Raw genomic sequence first — 15599 nt, 5'->3', positions numbered from 1 at the left:
TAGTGCTACATCTAGCTATAAAAGATACGTAAATCAAACTAATTCAGAAGTGACGCATAAACATGTACTAGTTATGCATGACATTTTTGTGTCTCTCATGAATGGTGATCCCTCAACTACACGGGCTGTTCTCGGAAAATAGTGTGAAATTGAAGATGAAACTGCTGAGGCACTAGAGATTGAGCAGCCAATGCAGGCTTGTTCAATCTGAGAGAACTGGTCCAACAAAGACAATTCCACTGCTTCCACAATTGCAAGATGAAATTGTGGAAAAACACGCTGTTGCAATTCCTCCATTGTACCAGACAGAATCAAAACGGTATCGTAGATTTTTAAGATTCAAAAATGGATCACTTGATATACACAAGACAATAGTGATTTCATACAATTACTATTAGCATCATTGGGCATTTGGTCTCACCTGCCTCCTATGGTTACAAGCAAGGTTATAAACATAATTACAAAACTGATATAGGGTGAATTCTGGACCACATTAATCGTATAGCAGGAAGCCATAACAGCTGAATCTTCTGTTTTCTGAGCCGCAATCTCCAAATTCAATGACCATTGCATAATGACTACAGAAAGTCGCAAGCTTTACATTCAACCATGTCATTTAATACTCACTGGTATCTCAATGAATGATTGAGTTCTGGTGCCTGAGCTTCCTGGCATTCCTTATAATTGGAGGTTCACAAATTTCTGTTTTTCGTTGAAAGGAAAACAATATCCATCGGTCACCTTGGCGGTCTCTCCAGTGCAGTCCAACCAAACTTGCCTTTACGAAAATCTGCCAGAATGCGGAATGCTGCCTGATGAACATCACCGTTAAATACATTAAGTGCAAGCTTTTCTACAAGCCTGCAAAGTACATGATACTGAATTAGAAAAAATTATTTCAAGGACGAAGATGCATTCAAAAGATCAAATACTAGAACCCTATCCAACGCTGCAAGAACCATTTCGACATACATTTTACCAGAGAGACCATCTGCATCAATCCTGTACCGTTTTCGGAGAGCATCTGCACCTGGATTGTTCAAAGGATTGAGAATTCCATGTTGTCATCATGAAAGAGGTTGAAATATTTTAGTCAAGTTCGAAGACCCCAAATCTTGATTAGTTTATATTATAAATTTAAAGCATGAATGTTGTAAAACTACTATGGACAACGAAAAATGATAGGATGGTTATTGTTTGGCCAAATTAAATGACACGCACCAACTGGAGGAAGCCTTGTGAGCATCTGTACAAGAATTGCAGCAACATCAGCAACATCATAGGATCTCTCCCCAATATCATCACATATGGCAAGTTTTATTGCAGCTGACTGATCACTGATTCGCATTGGAAGTATCCCAGGAGAGTCCAACAACTCAAGATCTTTTCCAAAACGTACCCACCTTTTTCATTAAGAAAGATGCATGATAAAACCATGCACTCATGCAGTACCAAGTATGTGTGATGAAATATCCACAATATTTTTCTTGTTTCAGACTAACAGTTAACATTCAAAATTTGGGATATAAGATTGCTGGAAAATGACTTGGTTTTTGGTATATCTAGCACCTTCCTCTACTGGGAAGAAAGCAAACCGCACAAGCTGTACCCCCTTCATCCTTGGAATATAAATCTGAGTTCTATAATGCAAATTAGAATCCTAATTGCACCCAATAAGTTCTAATTCAAATTATCCTCCTAATTATTTCGATTCAAATATATTTTGCAGCCACCTCAGGCTTTTAAATTTTTAATGGGAAAACAACAATAAATGCACAAACATTTAAATCGTTTCAAAATATCTGACACTTGCAACCTCTGGATAAAAAATAATTGATGGAATCAATTTTTTTTTTTTTTTGGGAGAATGTAAGGGGGGAGAATGTTACCTCAATTCTCTAGTGACACCTGGTCTGGGAGCTGCTAGACACATTTTTCGCTTTAACAAACGGTTAATTAAAGATGATTTTCCAACATTAGGATATCCAACTATTCCAGCTCGTACCTGTTAATCTCAGAAGTAAGAATGTCAACCACAATGAATTTTCCTTTAACAAAACACATCCATGACTGCAAAATACAATTATATAGTAAAATATCATTTGCGCTAATAGTTTGTAAAATAAAAATTGGGCTAGAAAAATGAACAGAATCACAAAATGACATGAACTGTAAAGAGCCATACAAAGACCAGGGAAACTGAGTGGCAACATAATAAGAAACGGAACAATGTACATGGAGATGAAGCTGCTCAAATCAATCAGAAAATATGAATTTCACGAAATGAAATCATTTACTGGATCATCTTATTTGGTCAAATATATACTCCTCTTGCCAGATTATATGATAAATAAAGTGATTAGATCAATCTCTATAGAAAAATAAAAAAGATAAAAGGAATTGGAATTGTTTTTCAATTGGTAGGAGCAGCGTACTGGTCGAGAGAGTAGTCCTTTGGCTCTACGTTTGACATTTACATCAGCTGCCAATGTCTTTGCTAACCTGCCTAGCTTCATTGTGCCCTGTAATTTCCACATTGTGCTAAACAAACCACACCAGAAACTTTCAAACCAAGGAAAGATGGAATATATATATATATATATATATGGTGTATACCATTCCAAGTTGTCCGTTGGAGAAAACAACCTTTATGCCCTGCTTAGCAAAATATGTCGCCCAAGCATTGCGGTCTGCAGTTGATATCATGTCTTCTCTATTTAAAACCAAAATTCTCTTCTTGTTACCAAGCCATAAATCCATCTGCCAAGACAAAAGTAGTGATCAGACCAAGAGTTAGGGGAATGAAGTCTCAATGATAATTAACAACAGTAAACAATAGAATAAAAAAGCCAGGAGCAAGAATGGAGAATTGAAATGGCAGCATGAATATCTTCAACCAAGCCACATGATGAAAAATTTAGCTTTTAAGGCTTCAAATAAGCAAAGACAACAGGAAAAGAGAAGAAGGCTCAACCAATTACCGATTGAACTGAGACACAAGCAGAACATATAATTTACAAAAAAAAAAAAAAGCTAAATAATACTTGCCTGTGGATGACTTGTGGACATGGGAATTCGAGCATCGCGCACTTCTATCACAACATCCATCAATTTGAGCTGCTCCTTAAGTTCTTTTTCAGCTTTTGCAATATGACCGGGAAACCACTGCCAATAACCAAGAAGAATCAGCATATTAAGTAGGAATTTAGGATCTCACCAGGTTGGCACAAAGCCACATACATACCTGCACTGGCCGTACTGCCTTTGTCCAGTAATAAAGATCAGTGTCAAGATCAGTCCAAGTGCTCTCCCCTTGATCACCATGGAATGTGTTGGAATTGGCAAATCCATTTTCTTGCCAGCTAGAACTTTTCACACCAATTATCTACAACGTTCCAAATCATTATAAACATTCAATGACTAGCTTGAATTTGGAAACTAGAGTAAGTCAATCGTTCAAACCCCATATTTCTGCATGGCAAATAAATTTTGGGTGCGAGTTTCATGGCAATACTAGGAAATACTCAAAATGCTTTCGTAGTACTAAAAAAATGTGATATTTTCATTTATATATTGACAAATAAGCAATTACTGTCTAAGTTTAGACCCCAGCTCAACCATTACTGTAAAATAAATCCAAATCCTATGGCTTTGCTCCTGTACTATGAGAGTACCAAAAGATGTCAAAGTTTTTCTTCAATATGCATCCATAAAAGATCAACAACACTCTTTTCACACTAGTTTTACACTAACCAAAAAAAAAAAAAAAACCATTATACTTCTTGAGGCACCATGTTCAGTTTTCCTGGAAACTGAAGGATGGGCGAACAATGAACAGTACAACAACCAGAAGTAACTCCATAAGAAAACAAATACAAGATCTTTAGGAATGGTGAGGTGATTGAAACATGCCTGTATGGTGGGAGATTGAGATGAGAGGGTTGCTGAGGGTGTAAGAGTGGATGGGCATATTCGGCGTCCACCTGGCACAAATCTCTCAGGTACTGTCGGAGCCTTGGACAACCATGAGACAGATAGCTGAGCAGTCATCACGCTGCTGCTCTTGTCAATTGTTTCTTCCTCCTGGTCTGCCTTCTATGAATCCTTTGCTCCTTGCTCACCCGATAGATTTTTGTTGAGATAATTCTTAAGGGCAAACTTTGGCCTTGGACAATACTAACAAAGTAGCAACCCAAATGTCAAAAAATATGTTAGATTCACTAGAGTCCAACTGTCCAAGTAATATCATACACTTGAGGGAATTGGATTTGGTTGAATTTTTTTTATTAGATATCAGAAATTAAAAATATATATAATACCTTTACATATATATATAAAAATCATCTGGAGATTACATGCGTTACTGATGAAATAAAAACTAAAAATCTAGTGATAATTTCAAGACTAAGGGTGACCATCAGTTCAGTGACAAATTTCTCCAAAATCAATAGATCGAATTACACAAAAAATTTGAAATGAATCGAACCGAAATACTTGATCAAAATAAATTATAACAGTTCAGTTCAGTCTGTCTATTCAACTAATGGGCTCTGATTTAGGATAATAGAGCTTGATTGTGTCCATATTCTTCTGTCCATTTTTTTTTCCTTCCCTACTGTTAAAGACCCAAACAAAAATAGTCATTATATTCCATAATTCACCAGAAAGCTAATAAAAACTAGTACTACTGCGCAAAACAGAAACAAAACAACATATAAAACAAAAATACTACTACGGCATCCATAACTCTACTTCCACAATCCATCACAAAACCATCCATAATGATACTACAAAATCCATAATAAAAAACCAACAGCATTACAACATCCACTCCATTAATCCATAACACCACCACTAAATGTGGAGTTTTGCTTCTTATTTTTTTCCCCTTATCATCGTTAGTTTGATTTAGGTTGTAGCCATAGCTTCACGTTGAGAACTGAGAAGATATCTGATTGCATAAAATCAACAATCAGAACGAAAGACGGAAAATGGAACCTAGTTTCAACAAATTATGGATTTGATATGGAACTAATTGAAAATGAAACCCAGTTTCAACAATAAACTCTAAAATCACAAATCCAAACCAGTGGCTTGTTAATGAAACCCAGTTTCAGCAATCATTTCTTACGTAATAAGCAGAGAAGATGTGTAAAGAGCAGAGCAGCAAAAGAAAAATGAAAAAGAAAACAGGGAGGGAAAAAATGGAACCAGAAATTTAATACTGATTGTGTAATGAGCAGAACAGAAAACAGAAAATGGAAAAGTAAAGAAGGAGAAAATGGAAAGATGTTTCTTACTCCCCAGACGAGAGGTAGAGCAGATAGAGAGACTGAGCGTGAGTCTGTGAGAGCCGAAGCTGTGACGGCAACGAAATTGAGTCTGCGAGAAGCAACGGCAGCGACGGAGTGCTAGAGCTGAAGCACGACGTCGACGAGGGAGAGAGCGCGAGATGGAGAAAGGGAGGCAACGAGGAAGTGCGACTGTGCAGGAGAGGACGACCCCGTAGATTAAAAGTTTTTTAAAAAAATTATAAAGATAATTCATATTTATTAAAAGGGTAACTTACAAATGATTCTCAAATGTAAAAATCTTATTTACAAGTAAATCTTATAAATTTGTGAAAATGCTCAAAGATTTCATGAAATTTATTTATAATTAATTTATTATGTAAAATGATACAAATGTTCTTACACTCACACGCATTTGACTTCTGTTGACTAACCATCGGTCAAAAAGATTTTTGCAAAAAATATTAAATTATTCACATTTTAATGTCTACAAATCAAACATAACAAAATTACAAGTAAATCTTTAAGATTTACAACTCACACTTCTTATATTTATAAGTCAACATCTTACAATGTTATCATGTTAATATTTACATATTAACTTTGTAGGATTATGAGTTAAACTTTACACATTTACAAATTAAACATCTTAATCTTAAATTTATACTTTAACATTAACAATCAATATTACAATTTTAAAGTCAACATGTTAGTTGGTCAAAAAAAGTCAACATGATAGATTTAAGGGTGAATTTACATGATTTTTCTAATGGTTATTTAAATTTTACAAATTAATTTACAAGTCCCAGTTCATCTAGTAAACATTTTGACAGTTTAAATGGATGTGTAAAATATTTAGACTTTTTAGTATATTTTTTAATGGAGTCATGGTAAATCATGTAGAATACAATAATATTAAGTAATATACATTTTGTTTATTTGATAACATTGGGGTATACTCCAATGCCTTAGATTGCTTCACATGTTTTCACTTTGACTCAACCAATTTGCTGTTTTGATCTACTTCTCTCTCTTTTATTTTGATTTTATTCTCTCGACTTTGGCCACCATTATGGTCTTCTTGAGAGTATTTGAGAGCTTTAGATGTACTAGGACATAAATTTTGATGGAGATTGAGCTTGAATTTGAAGATTGAAAAACATCTTTGCTTCATATCTTGGTTTTTCTTTTCCACTCTCCTTCCTTTCCTTTTATTCAACGTTTTTCCTGATATATTTGTATTTTTTCATGGGTTTTATAAACATTTATGGTTAAACCATTGTTTTTATGATTATTTTGAATTATTTGTATGGATTAAATACTCATTCCCTCTTTGTATTTGTGATTAATGATATAATATAATTATTTTGATTTTACTCCATATATAGTACTTCTAGTTAATTAGCCATCAGTTAGATTGTTAGATTCACTTGATTAATACTTAAGAGAAAGCTGGTTAAGTGTAGAACTTGAATTAAATTGTGTGAGAACTTAAAGTTTGTAAGTTAAATGGATGATTTTGTTAATGAGGTAGAGATGCACTCATTAACCTCACATAGTCATATAGGATTTGCAAGGAAAATTAAAATTTAATTAGTTAATTAAGAGATTAAGGGATTAATTTAACTAAACACCTACTTGAAGACTTGAGAGAGCACTTGTGGGTAATTTAATATCCATGACTAGTACAATTTACCATTAAGAGAAAAATAGATTGGGAATTGATTGAGTATTATTGAAGTATAAAAGGAGATAAATAATCATAAACCTAATTACTTTCACTTGAATCATTTTTTTCTTTGTTTTCATACTTTTTCACTCATTACACCAATCACAATTTGTATTTGCTCAACTTAATTGAATTCACAATGTCTTTTATTTGACCATATTTTTAACACAAATTTCTATGGAAATGATAATGTACTCACACTTTATTACTTATTTTGACCCATATACTTGTGAAGAGCAAAACAAAGATGAAAATGAAATTGAAGATGTGGTTTAAAAATATGTTTAGTATAATCATGGAAATCATATATAATTTTTAGGGAAACCAACAATTAAGGATCCCATAAGATCATTAATTATAAATAGGGATTCTAAATTATTGAAATCTCAATAATAGATCATGATCCTTAATTGGAATTAAAAACATGAGTACACAAATTTGTCTTTAAGTAATGAAATTATTATTATAAGTTGAGACTATTATTAATTTTAATTAAAAAAACCAAGATAATACTATTATGGGTTGGATTAGGGCCAGCCCACTAAATAAACGAACTGTGAAAACCTAACCCAACTAGTTGACTAATAAGCTGGCCAACCTGCAAGCTAGCTTGCAAAATAAGTCCAGCGAAAATATAAGTCTACACTTATTTATAGGTCTCACAAGGCAGATTTATTTAAAAATAAATCCTGTAAAGTTTAAGTTAAGTCTCTTGAAACCTGAATGTAATTTAAAATTGGGATACAAAGACAATGATACCTCTATCAAAAATACATTAATTCAATCAAATAATTTATAATTATTTTATCAGCAATTTACAACTATCATTTCGACTTCTTACAACTATAATTTCACATATTTAATAGGCTAAATTTAAACTAATTATACGTTATTAATAAAGTTTATTAATTATAACTACTTCATTAGTAATTTACAACTATCACTTCAATTTTTACAATAATAACTTTATATATTCAATAGTTAAAATGTATAGGAATTATTAGAATCCACACTTAGAGATAAGATTAACAATAGTATCAATCCATAATAATAATTTTAGTGATGACTGAGTGTGATGTGTAGCATCATCAGTTCTTAAATTCTTAAGTAGCATTTAGGCTTATATATATAGGAATTACCAAAATACACACTTGGAGAAAGGATTAACAATAGTCTCAATCCATAAAACTCCCTCCATCCTAAATTATAAGATATTTTTAGAAAAAATTCAACATTTCAAAATATAAGATACTTTAATAAAAGTAAGGTTTCATTAATGATACTTTTTTAATATTATCATTCTCATATATTCTCTCTCTTCAATATTATTTCATCAATAGAGCATCAAATGAAGGACATTTTTGAAATTTTATATTTTTATCTTGAAAAAGTAAAGTTGTAAAATGTATTTAATAATTTTTATTGGCATGTGAAATTTTATCTAAAAGTATCTATTATTTGAAATAGAGGGAGTAGTATTTTTTGTGGTCCAACTTATAACACTTAGGATCTTGATTTTCTCAATTGAGATTAACAATAATCCCAATTTAAAAAAGAAAAAACAAAAAAATAATAATCCCAATCCAAAAAGAAAAAACAAAAAAAACAATAATTTTAATCCATGGTAGTACTTTTAGTCATGTTTTTTCTTTTCTTGATTTTTCAATTAGTTTTCCTATATATTAATAAGCATAAAAATTCGTAAGTTATTGGTTTTTATATTTAGAAGTGAGTTTGGTAAAGTTTCAAATGATTATTGTATATTTATAAGTGTTTTTTAAAAATTTCATAAGTGAATTTTAGTTTCATACTAAAAAACAACTCATTATCAGATGTAAATCTTGATTTTTTTTAACTAAAATTAATAATAGTTTCAATTCATTATAGTAATTTTAGCATAATGTCTTTTTTTATTTTCCCAAAGAGAGCAATTTTGTATACTCATATGTTTTTAATTCTAGATAAAAATCATGGTCAATTATAGGGATTTCAATAATTCAAGGTCACTAATAGTGATTAATGATCTTATGATATTCTTTATTGTCATTTTCCCTAATTTTTAATATATACACTCAATAACCAAATAAATATTATCAGCAAACCCAGAACAACATCCACTCTTCTCATTGGAACCATCATCATCCACTACTAAAACATTTACACCATCAATCTTCCAGTTTACTACCATCAGAACAACAATCAACCTTCCAGAAACCACCATCGAGATCAAAGGGCAGAGATCAACAATTAACCATTCAAAATCATCATCCACTTTTAGAAATCAAGGGGCAAAAATCAAAATCGAACCCTTTACACACAATACTGCCTCTTCTAGAAATCAAGGTACGTAATGGGAATGCAGAAGCGGAGATTGTGTTTTGGATTTCAAAATAAGAGGGGCATAATACTACTTAAATGGGGGGTACAATGGATATCTTGGTATCAACTCCGTATAAGCATGAAAATTCCATGCATGTTTCCCTTTTTAGAAGCCTAATTCAACAATACCAAATATGCAACGACATCCATTTCAATTTCATTAATTTCTATTTCCATCCTCAAAATTTTCGAGTTCCAAACAAGGTACTTTCTTAATATCAAATTATAATACATTTTAAATAAAATTACACATATCAATAAAATTTATTAAATACAATTTATAACTTTATTTTTTCAAAACAAAAATATAAATTTTTAAAAATATTATTTATTTAATACTCTATTTATAAAAGAACGTTAAAGAGAGATAATATAATGAAAAAAATAATATAATAAAAATATTACTATTGAAATATTATTTTGCATGATGTCTTGGACAAGAGTTCAACATGGGCGAGCATGTGTGTGTGTGTGTGTTTTTTTTTTTTTTAAAGGATATGTGTATATATATGTTTAAGAATGTGAAAAAGACACTATCATTAATCAAATGATGAGAAGCAAGACAATCACAAAAGGAGGTCAGCAATCTTTCAAGATCCTCAAATCTCCATTCCTCACACGACAAAAGGAAGGGTAATCAAAGACACACAAAATAATATATCCAGGTAATAAGCCAGTCTAGTTACGTTGTTTGTATCAAATGAATGAAAATATTTCACTCTCTATTCAAAAGATAGCTACAACAATAATATATTGAAAAGGGTGGTCCTGGTTTAAGATTGAAAGAAGGGACTTTCTTTTTCTCTCCACTTCCCTCATCTCCACCTTTCATATATTATTTTGTTAAATAATCTTTTTTAAAAGATAGAATTAATGAAAGGTGAAGATGGGAGAAATGGATAGAAATGAAAGAAAAAAAGGAGAGTCTCTCTTCCTCTTAAGATCTCTAGTAATTAAATTTATGGGCTTCACACAATAACTATACACTTTCCCATGCTTCAATACAAGCGTCCATCATAATTCTAGACATTTTGTAATACTCCCTTTGTTTTTTATTATAAACAAAAACTGTTATATGTCTCATTTATTAAGTCATCAATAGACCTTAAAGTAAAATGTTGTGAGCAATCTTAAAATAATTATTCATTTTTATATAAGGAAATGGCAATTGTCAAAAGCATTTATTGCATTTTTTTTTATCAAATTACCTCTTACAAAGTCAATGTTCATTTTTATGAGAAAAATTTGTTTCATTAATTATAATAATAGTTTAGTTTAATTTTTTTTAATTTCAGACATAATTATTATATTTAACTAATTTTTTAAAATTGTTTGAGAGTTGATTATTTTTCTCTTACAGTATCCTCCCTCTATTTTTATATATAAAAAATAATTATATCACACAGTTTAAAAAATTTAATTAATAGTAATAATTGTGTTTGAAAATAAAAAATTAAGTTAAAATACCTTTCTTAATCAAAATAAGAAGGCATTCATTGTTTGTTAATAAAAACGGAATAATAGCTTGAATCTTAGCAATAGCATTAACAACTGATTAATATTACTTGAGATAGATTAGATGTGTAAATTTAGAAAGAGTCCATTGACTGCAAAGTTGAAATACTTGACTTAATCTTAACAGTATTTTTTTGGCCGAACTCAATCTTTACAGTAATTACAACCCCATGCCAGCTGGACAAACAATAAATGAAGTTGTGAATGACACTATTAAATATACCATTTATTGTAGTATTTAAATCACCAAAATTGGATCTAGTTTTACATATGCAAGATGTATTGATTATTTCTCAATTTGTATAATAATCTATATTGATTTATATATTTGTTTTTTTAAAAAATAATGTTTCCATCGTTTAAAATAAATGGCCACCAAACATAATTATTTAATGAACACCGTGTGAACAAAAACCAAGAAAATGGCGACCAAGTTAGTCAATTTATTTTTTTTAATTTTATAAAGAACGGATCTTAACATGATAAAATTAATAATATCCACTCATATAAAATAATATAATTTGTTTTGAGAGAGTCATATCCATCTGGTGTCTTCCAATAATACTAAATACTAAATAGTTATAAATACATCAAAATTAAATTAAAAATACAAATATATTAAAATTAAATATATGAACACTCCTTCCATGTACCCATTCAATTTATCTTTAACCGATTCCACAGCTGTTTAGTTTTTACAAGTTGCAATATTTATTCTCAAAGAGAGTTTTTTTTTTTTGGGGGGGTGGTAAACAGAAGAGTTGTATTTAAATTACTTGAGACAAAAAGTCAATGATAGGGGCACAGAGGGGTCTTTATCTGGGCCTAAAAGACAGCTGGAGGGAAAAATTGTCCTTTTTTAACCTTTTATTATTTATATTAAAATTTGTCATTTTATTTAATCACTTTTTATTTTTATTTATATAAATAAAATAACATCAGAACTATGAAATTATATTGATATATTTTATCATTTTGAACTATAATTTTAAAAACTAGACTGAATATTATATTGACAGTCAGACACTTAAATTGTAGTCCAACCTTTCTTTGACGATTATGATTAATTTAATATTTTTAAATAATATATATCTGAATCATAAAATTAAGTTCATCCATAATTATAAAACTAATTTAAATATAATATATATATATATATATATATAATAAACTTAAGTAAAACAAGAAAGGCATAAAACATAAAATCTTAGATAAAATTGAGCAATAAAAACCAAGGTACGTAAAACCGGACCGGTCATTAAACCGATCATGGCACTGGGCCACGGGTTAGTGGTTCAATCGGGGTTGAACCGGTGGCAAACCGGTCATGATTAAAATAATACAATTTAAATAAAAAGACATTAATTATAAAAATATTCAACCAAATCCAACCACTCAAAAGTCTAACAATAATAAAATACTATATTTTTGGACTTAGCATGCTCTATCTTTAATTTTTCATTTTTTGACTTCAATTTTACTTTTTTTGTTATCTTTTTTCCGAACTCAGAGCTCTGAAAAATTAAAAATGAAAAAAAAAATCAAAAACGACGTCGTTTTGAGGTAAAAGTCTGAAAAAATATTAACTCGGTTAACCCAGTCAACCCACCGGGTTATCCGGGTTATACCGAGTTGAACCCGAGTTGATCGGGTTACACCGGTTTACTCTCTCACCGGGTTAAGAGCCAACCCAGACCGGACAGGGGACCGGTTCACTGATTTCGAGTTGACCCGGCCGGTTTGGTCTGGTTTTCAATATCATGATAAAAACATGTTGGGACGCTGTAAAGATTCAAAAGAGACGTTTTCAAGATTTAAATCTCATGTTCAGTCTTTACTGATCATTCAACATGTCACTGTGATCCCTTTAAATAATTATATATAAATACATACACATACATAAAATATTTATTCATTTTTGAATAATATAATACAAAAAAGAAACAAGCTCAAAGTTAAGCAGAAATGACTATTTTTAACAAGGTTACTTTAGCTGATAAATAAATTTATAAAAATAAAATAGTCATATTTTATTTTATTTTAGTTAATAATTTAATTAAAATAATCATTTTTAAAATTATAATAACAATATATTTTCTGTCAAAAATTAAAATGTCTTTTTCCTTTGAACGGATACAACTGAGGAGGGTGCCGATGTCGTTTGGCAACGTCGTTGCCTTGACCCAAACTATCATCGCTCTTCAGAGGCCTTCACGGATCCAACTGACCGGGATCTCTTCGCGCTCTCCTCCACTCTGGGCCTGGATCCGCCGCGTTTCTCACCGGAAGGAAAACGACGGCGGTTATGTCCTCTATCATCAAGGTGCTCATTGCTGACTTTCTTTCAGTTTCACATATCTTTCTTCTCATTCTCTTTCTATTCAATCTTTCATCCATTCTTGAACGTTTGAAGAGAACTGGGACAAGGGGAAAAATAAAAGAATGATACTTTAATTCATCTTCATTTGTTTTCCTATGTGTGAAATCAGTTAATGTAACTAACTGTGCACGGAGGCTCCAATTTTTATCTAGGATAAGGATTTGTTCCCGTGTTTTTGCCCCTTTTTTTGTGAGCCCTTTGAAGCGATAACTTATGTTCTTGCTAATTTTAATTATTAGGCAATATTGTGTGATCTCCAGGTTCTGTGGACAATTTGAAGTTTTCATGGCCTTAAGCTTGCTTCCATCTTGTGAATCCCATTATTAGTGAGAGCAAGCTGTAGGGCTGTTGATTTGAATAGAATAAGCAAAGTAAATGCTTGGACCTAGAAGTGCAGGTGAAGAATGTGCAAGATGACGATGAGGTTCCCCAAGCGTTACTTGATTGTTATTTTGACCTTCATCTGCACATCAGTTTGTTACATAGAACGGGTTGGCTTTTCGATTGCATACACTATAGCTGCTGATGCTGCCAAAGTGAATCAATCTAGTAAAGGGGCAATACTTTCTACATTCTATTATGGATATGCTTGTTCACAAGTGCCAGGAGGATGGGCAGCTCAGAAAGTGGGGGGTTGGAAGATCCTTCTTCTTTCATTTGTGTTGTGGTCAGCAACTTGTGCATTGGTTCCACTTGATCCTAATAAAGTATTAGTATTGGTGATAGCAAGATTGCTTGTTGGTGTGGCCCAAGGGTTTATATTTCCCTCTATACACACAGTTCTCGCACAGTGGGTTCCTCCTCATGAAAGATCTCGCTCTGTTTCTCTTACGACATCTGGCATGTACCTCGGTGCAGCACTAGGAATGCTTTTTCTTCCTAGTCTGGTGAAGTTTAAAGGTCCTCAATCCGTATTCGTTGCTGAGGCAATACTGGGTGCTTCATGGTCGTTACTTTGGTTCAAATATGCGAGCGATCCACCCCGTGTTGAGCATCCAAAAGCAACTGGGGAATCCTTGTTGCCTATTAAAGGGAGCCACAGAAACAAAGTTGAAAATGGAAGAGTTTCAGTTAAAACAACAAAAATCCCTTGGATTAAAATTCTAACCAGCTTGCCAGTCTGGGCAATTGTTGTCAACAATTTCACTTTTCATTATGGTTTATATGTGTTGATGAATTGGCTGCCAACATACTTTGAATTGGGCCTTCAACTTAGCCTTCAAGATATGGGTTCTTCTAAAATGATGCCCTATCTGAATATGTTCATATTCTCAAACATTGGTGGGGTTGTAGCTGATTATTTAATCACCAAGAGAATAATGTCTGTAACTAGAACCCGGAAATTCTTGAACACCATGGATTTCTTGTTGCTTCCCTTGCTTTAATGGTAATTCCCATTTTCAGAACTTCGGGTGGTGCTGTCTTCTGTTCTTCTGTTGCTCTTGGTTTCTTGGCACTAGGCAGAGCTGGGTTTGCGGTGAACCACATGGATATTGCTCCAAGATATGCCGGAATCGTGATGGGAGTTTCTAACACTGCAGGTACATTAGCCGGCATAGTCGGAGTTGACCTTACGGGCAAGCTTCTTGAAGCTGCTAAAACTGCTAATTCAGATCTTACAAGTCCTGAAAGCTGGAGAGCAGTGTTCTTCATTCCAGGCCTGCTATGCATTTTTAGCTCTTTAATATTCTTACAATTTTCAACTGGAGAGAGAATTTTTGACTGAGGTAGGCATGCCGATTGATGGTAGCACGGCTCATTGGCTATGCTATTTATCTGGAGATTGGATTGTTTTATTTGTCCAGATTATACCATTCTTGGACAGGAGAGATCATATACCAAGTTTCGTAGCTCCAGCCCCTAAGCAACATTGATGATGTTCTGTTGTTTTTTAATGTAGAATTTTTTCTTACAAACTTGTACCATTCATAGATATCGTAAATGTATAATCATATTGGAAATTCAGGAACCTCAATTCCACAGCCATAGCTATCAAGAAATAATCTGGGGGCAGAGCTTATACTGTTACATGCTTTAGAGCAAGGAATTCTACTGCTAGGGATTTTCTAGAAAGAAATTAATTAAAAGATTTTAAAAATCGTGATTATTTTTTAAAATTAAAATTATTATTGGATTTAAGAAACCTGTAATTACTTATTAGGTTCTAAAGTAATTATGGTCAACATTGAGGAAAATGAAAATAAGAAGGTTGTTGTTGTATTTAAAAAAAATGAAAGGTTGTCCTTTTTTTTCTTTTTTAAGTATTTTGAGATCAATATTTTTTTTGGAAATTTTGCCAAAAATC

At 32.0% G+C, this 15599-nt stretch overlaps 1 protein-coding gene and 1 pseudogene across 2 annotated transcripts; one reads left to right on the top strand and one right to left on the bottom strand.

The window, feature by feature from the left end:
* Window positions 1–338: 338 nt before the first annotated feature.
* LOC129289401 (DAR GTPase 3, chloroplastic) lies at window positions 339–5496 on the bottom strand. 2 transcript variants are annotated; one of them, XM_054926163.1, is made up of 10 exons: window positions 5301–5496; window positions 3913–4176; window positions 3245–3385; window positions 3049–3165; window positions 2617–2760; window positions 2436–2522; window positions 1890–2005; window positions 1222–1403; window positions 973–1030; window positions 339–861 (listed from the first exon to the last, which is right to left on the bottom strand). In XM_054926163.1, the coding sequence occupies exons 2-10, from the start codon at window positions 4048–4050 to the stop codon at window positions 738–740; spliced, it is 1107 nt and encodes a 368-aa protein (XP_054782138.1). In that variant the 5' UTR covers window positions 4051–4176; window positions 5301–5496; the 3' UTR covers window positions 339–737. The 2 variants fall into 2 exon arrangements, with proteins under 2 accessions (XP_054782138.1, XP_054782137.1); XM_054926162.1 differs by having other exon boundaries at window positions 339–812.
* Window positions 5497–13070: 7574 nt separating this feature from the next.
* On the top strand, window positions 13071–15297 carry LOC129288711 (probable anion transporter 5; annotated as a pseudogene).
* Window positions 15298–15599: the final 302 nt, after the last annotated feature.

This window comes from Prosopis cineraria, unplaced genomic scaffold (genome assembly GCF_029017545.1).
Source record: "Prosopis cineraria cultivar Desert tree isolate PC_DT_omini unplaced genomic scaffold, ASM2901754v1 PC12, whole genome shotgun sequence".
In the NCBI taxonomy this organism is placed as follows: domain Eukaryota; kingdom Viridiplantae; phylum Streptophyta; class Magnoliopsida; order Fabales; family Fabaceae; genus Prosopis; species Prosopis cineraria.
Note: the sequence above shows the minus strand (reverse complement) of the source record. Positions and strands in the feature narration are given on the sequence as shown.

Coding starts and splice junctions, on each gene's coding strand:
- LOC129289401 (XM_054926162.1), bottom strand. CDS start 4,050: ATGACTGCTCAGCTATCTGTCTCATGGTTGTCCAAGGCTCCGACAGTA. Junction 3,386..3,912: donor CTCAATCTCCCACCATACAG/GCATGTTTCAAT, acceptor GGAACGTTGTAG/ATAATTGGTGTGAAAAGTTC. Junction 3,166..3,244: donor AGGCAGTACGGCCAGTGCAG/GTATGTATGTGG, acceptor GGTTATTGGCAG/TGGTTTCCCGGTCATATTGC.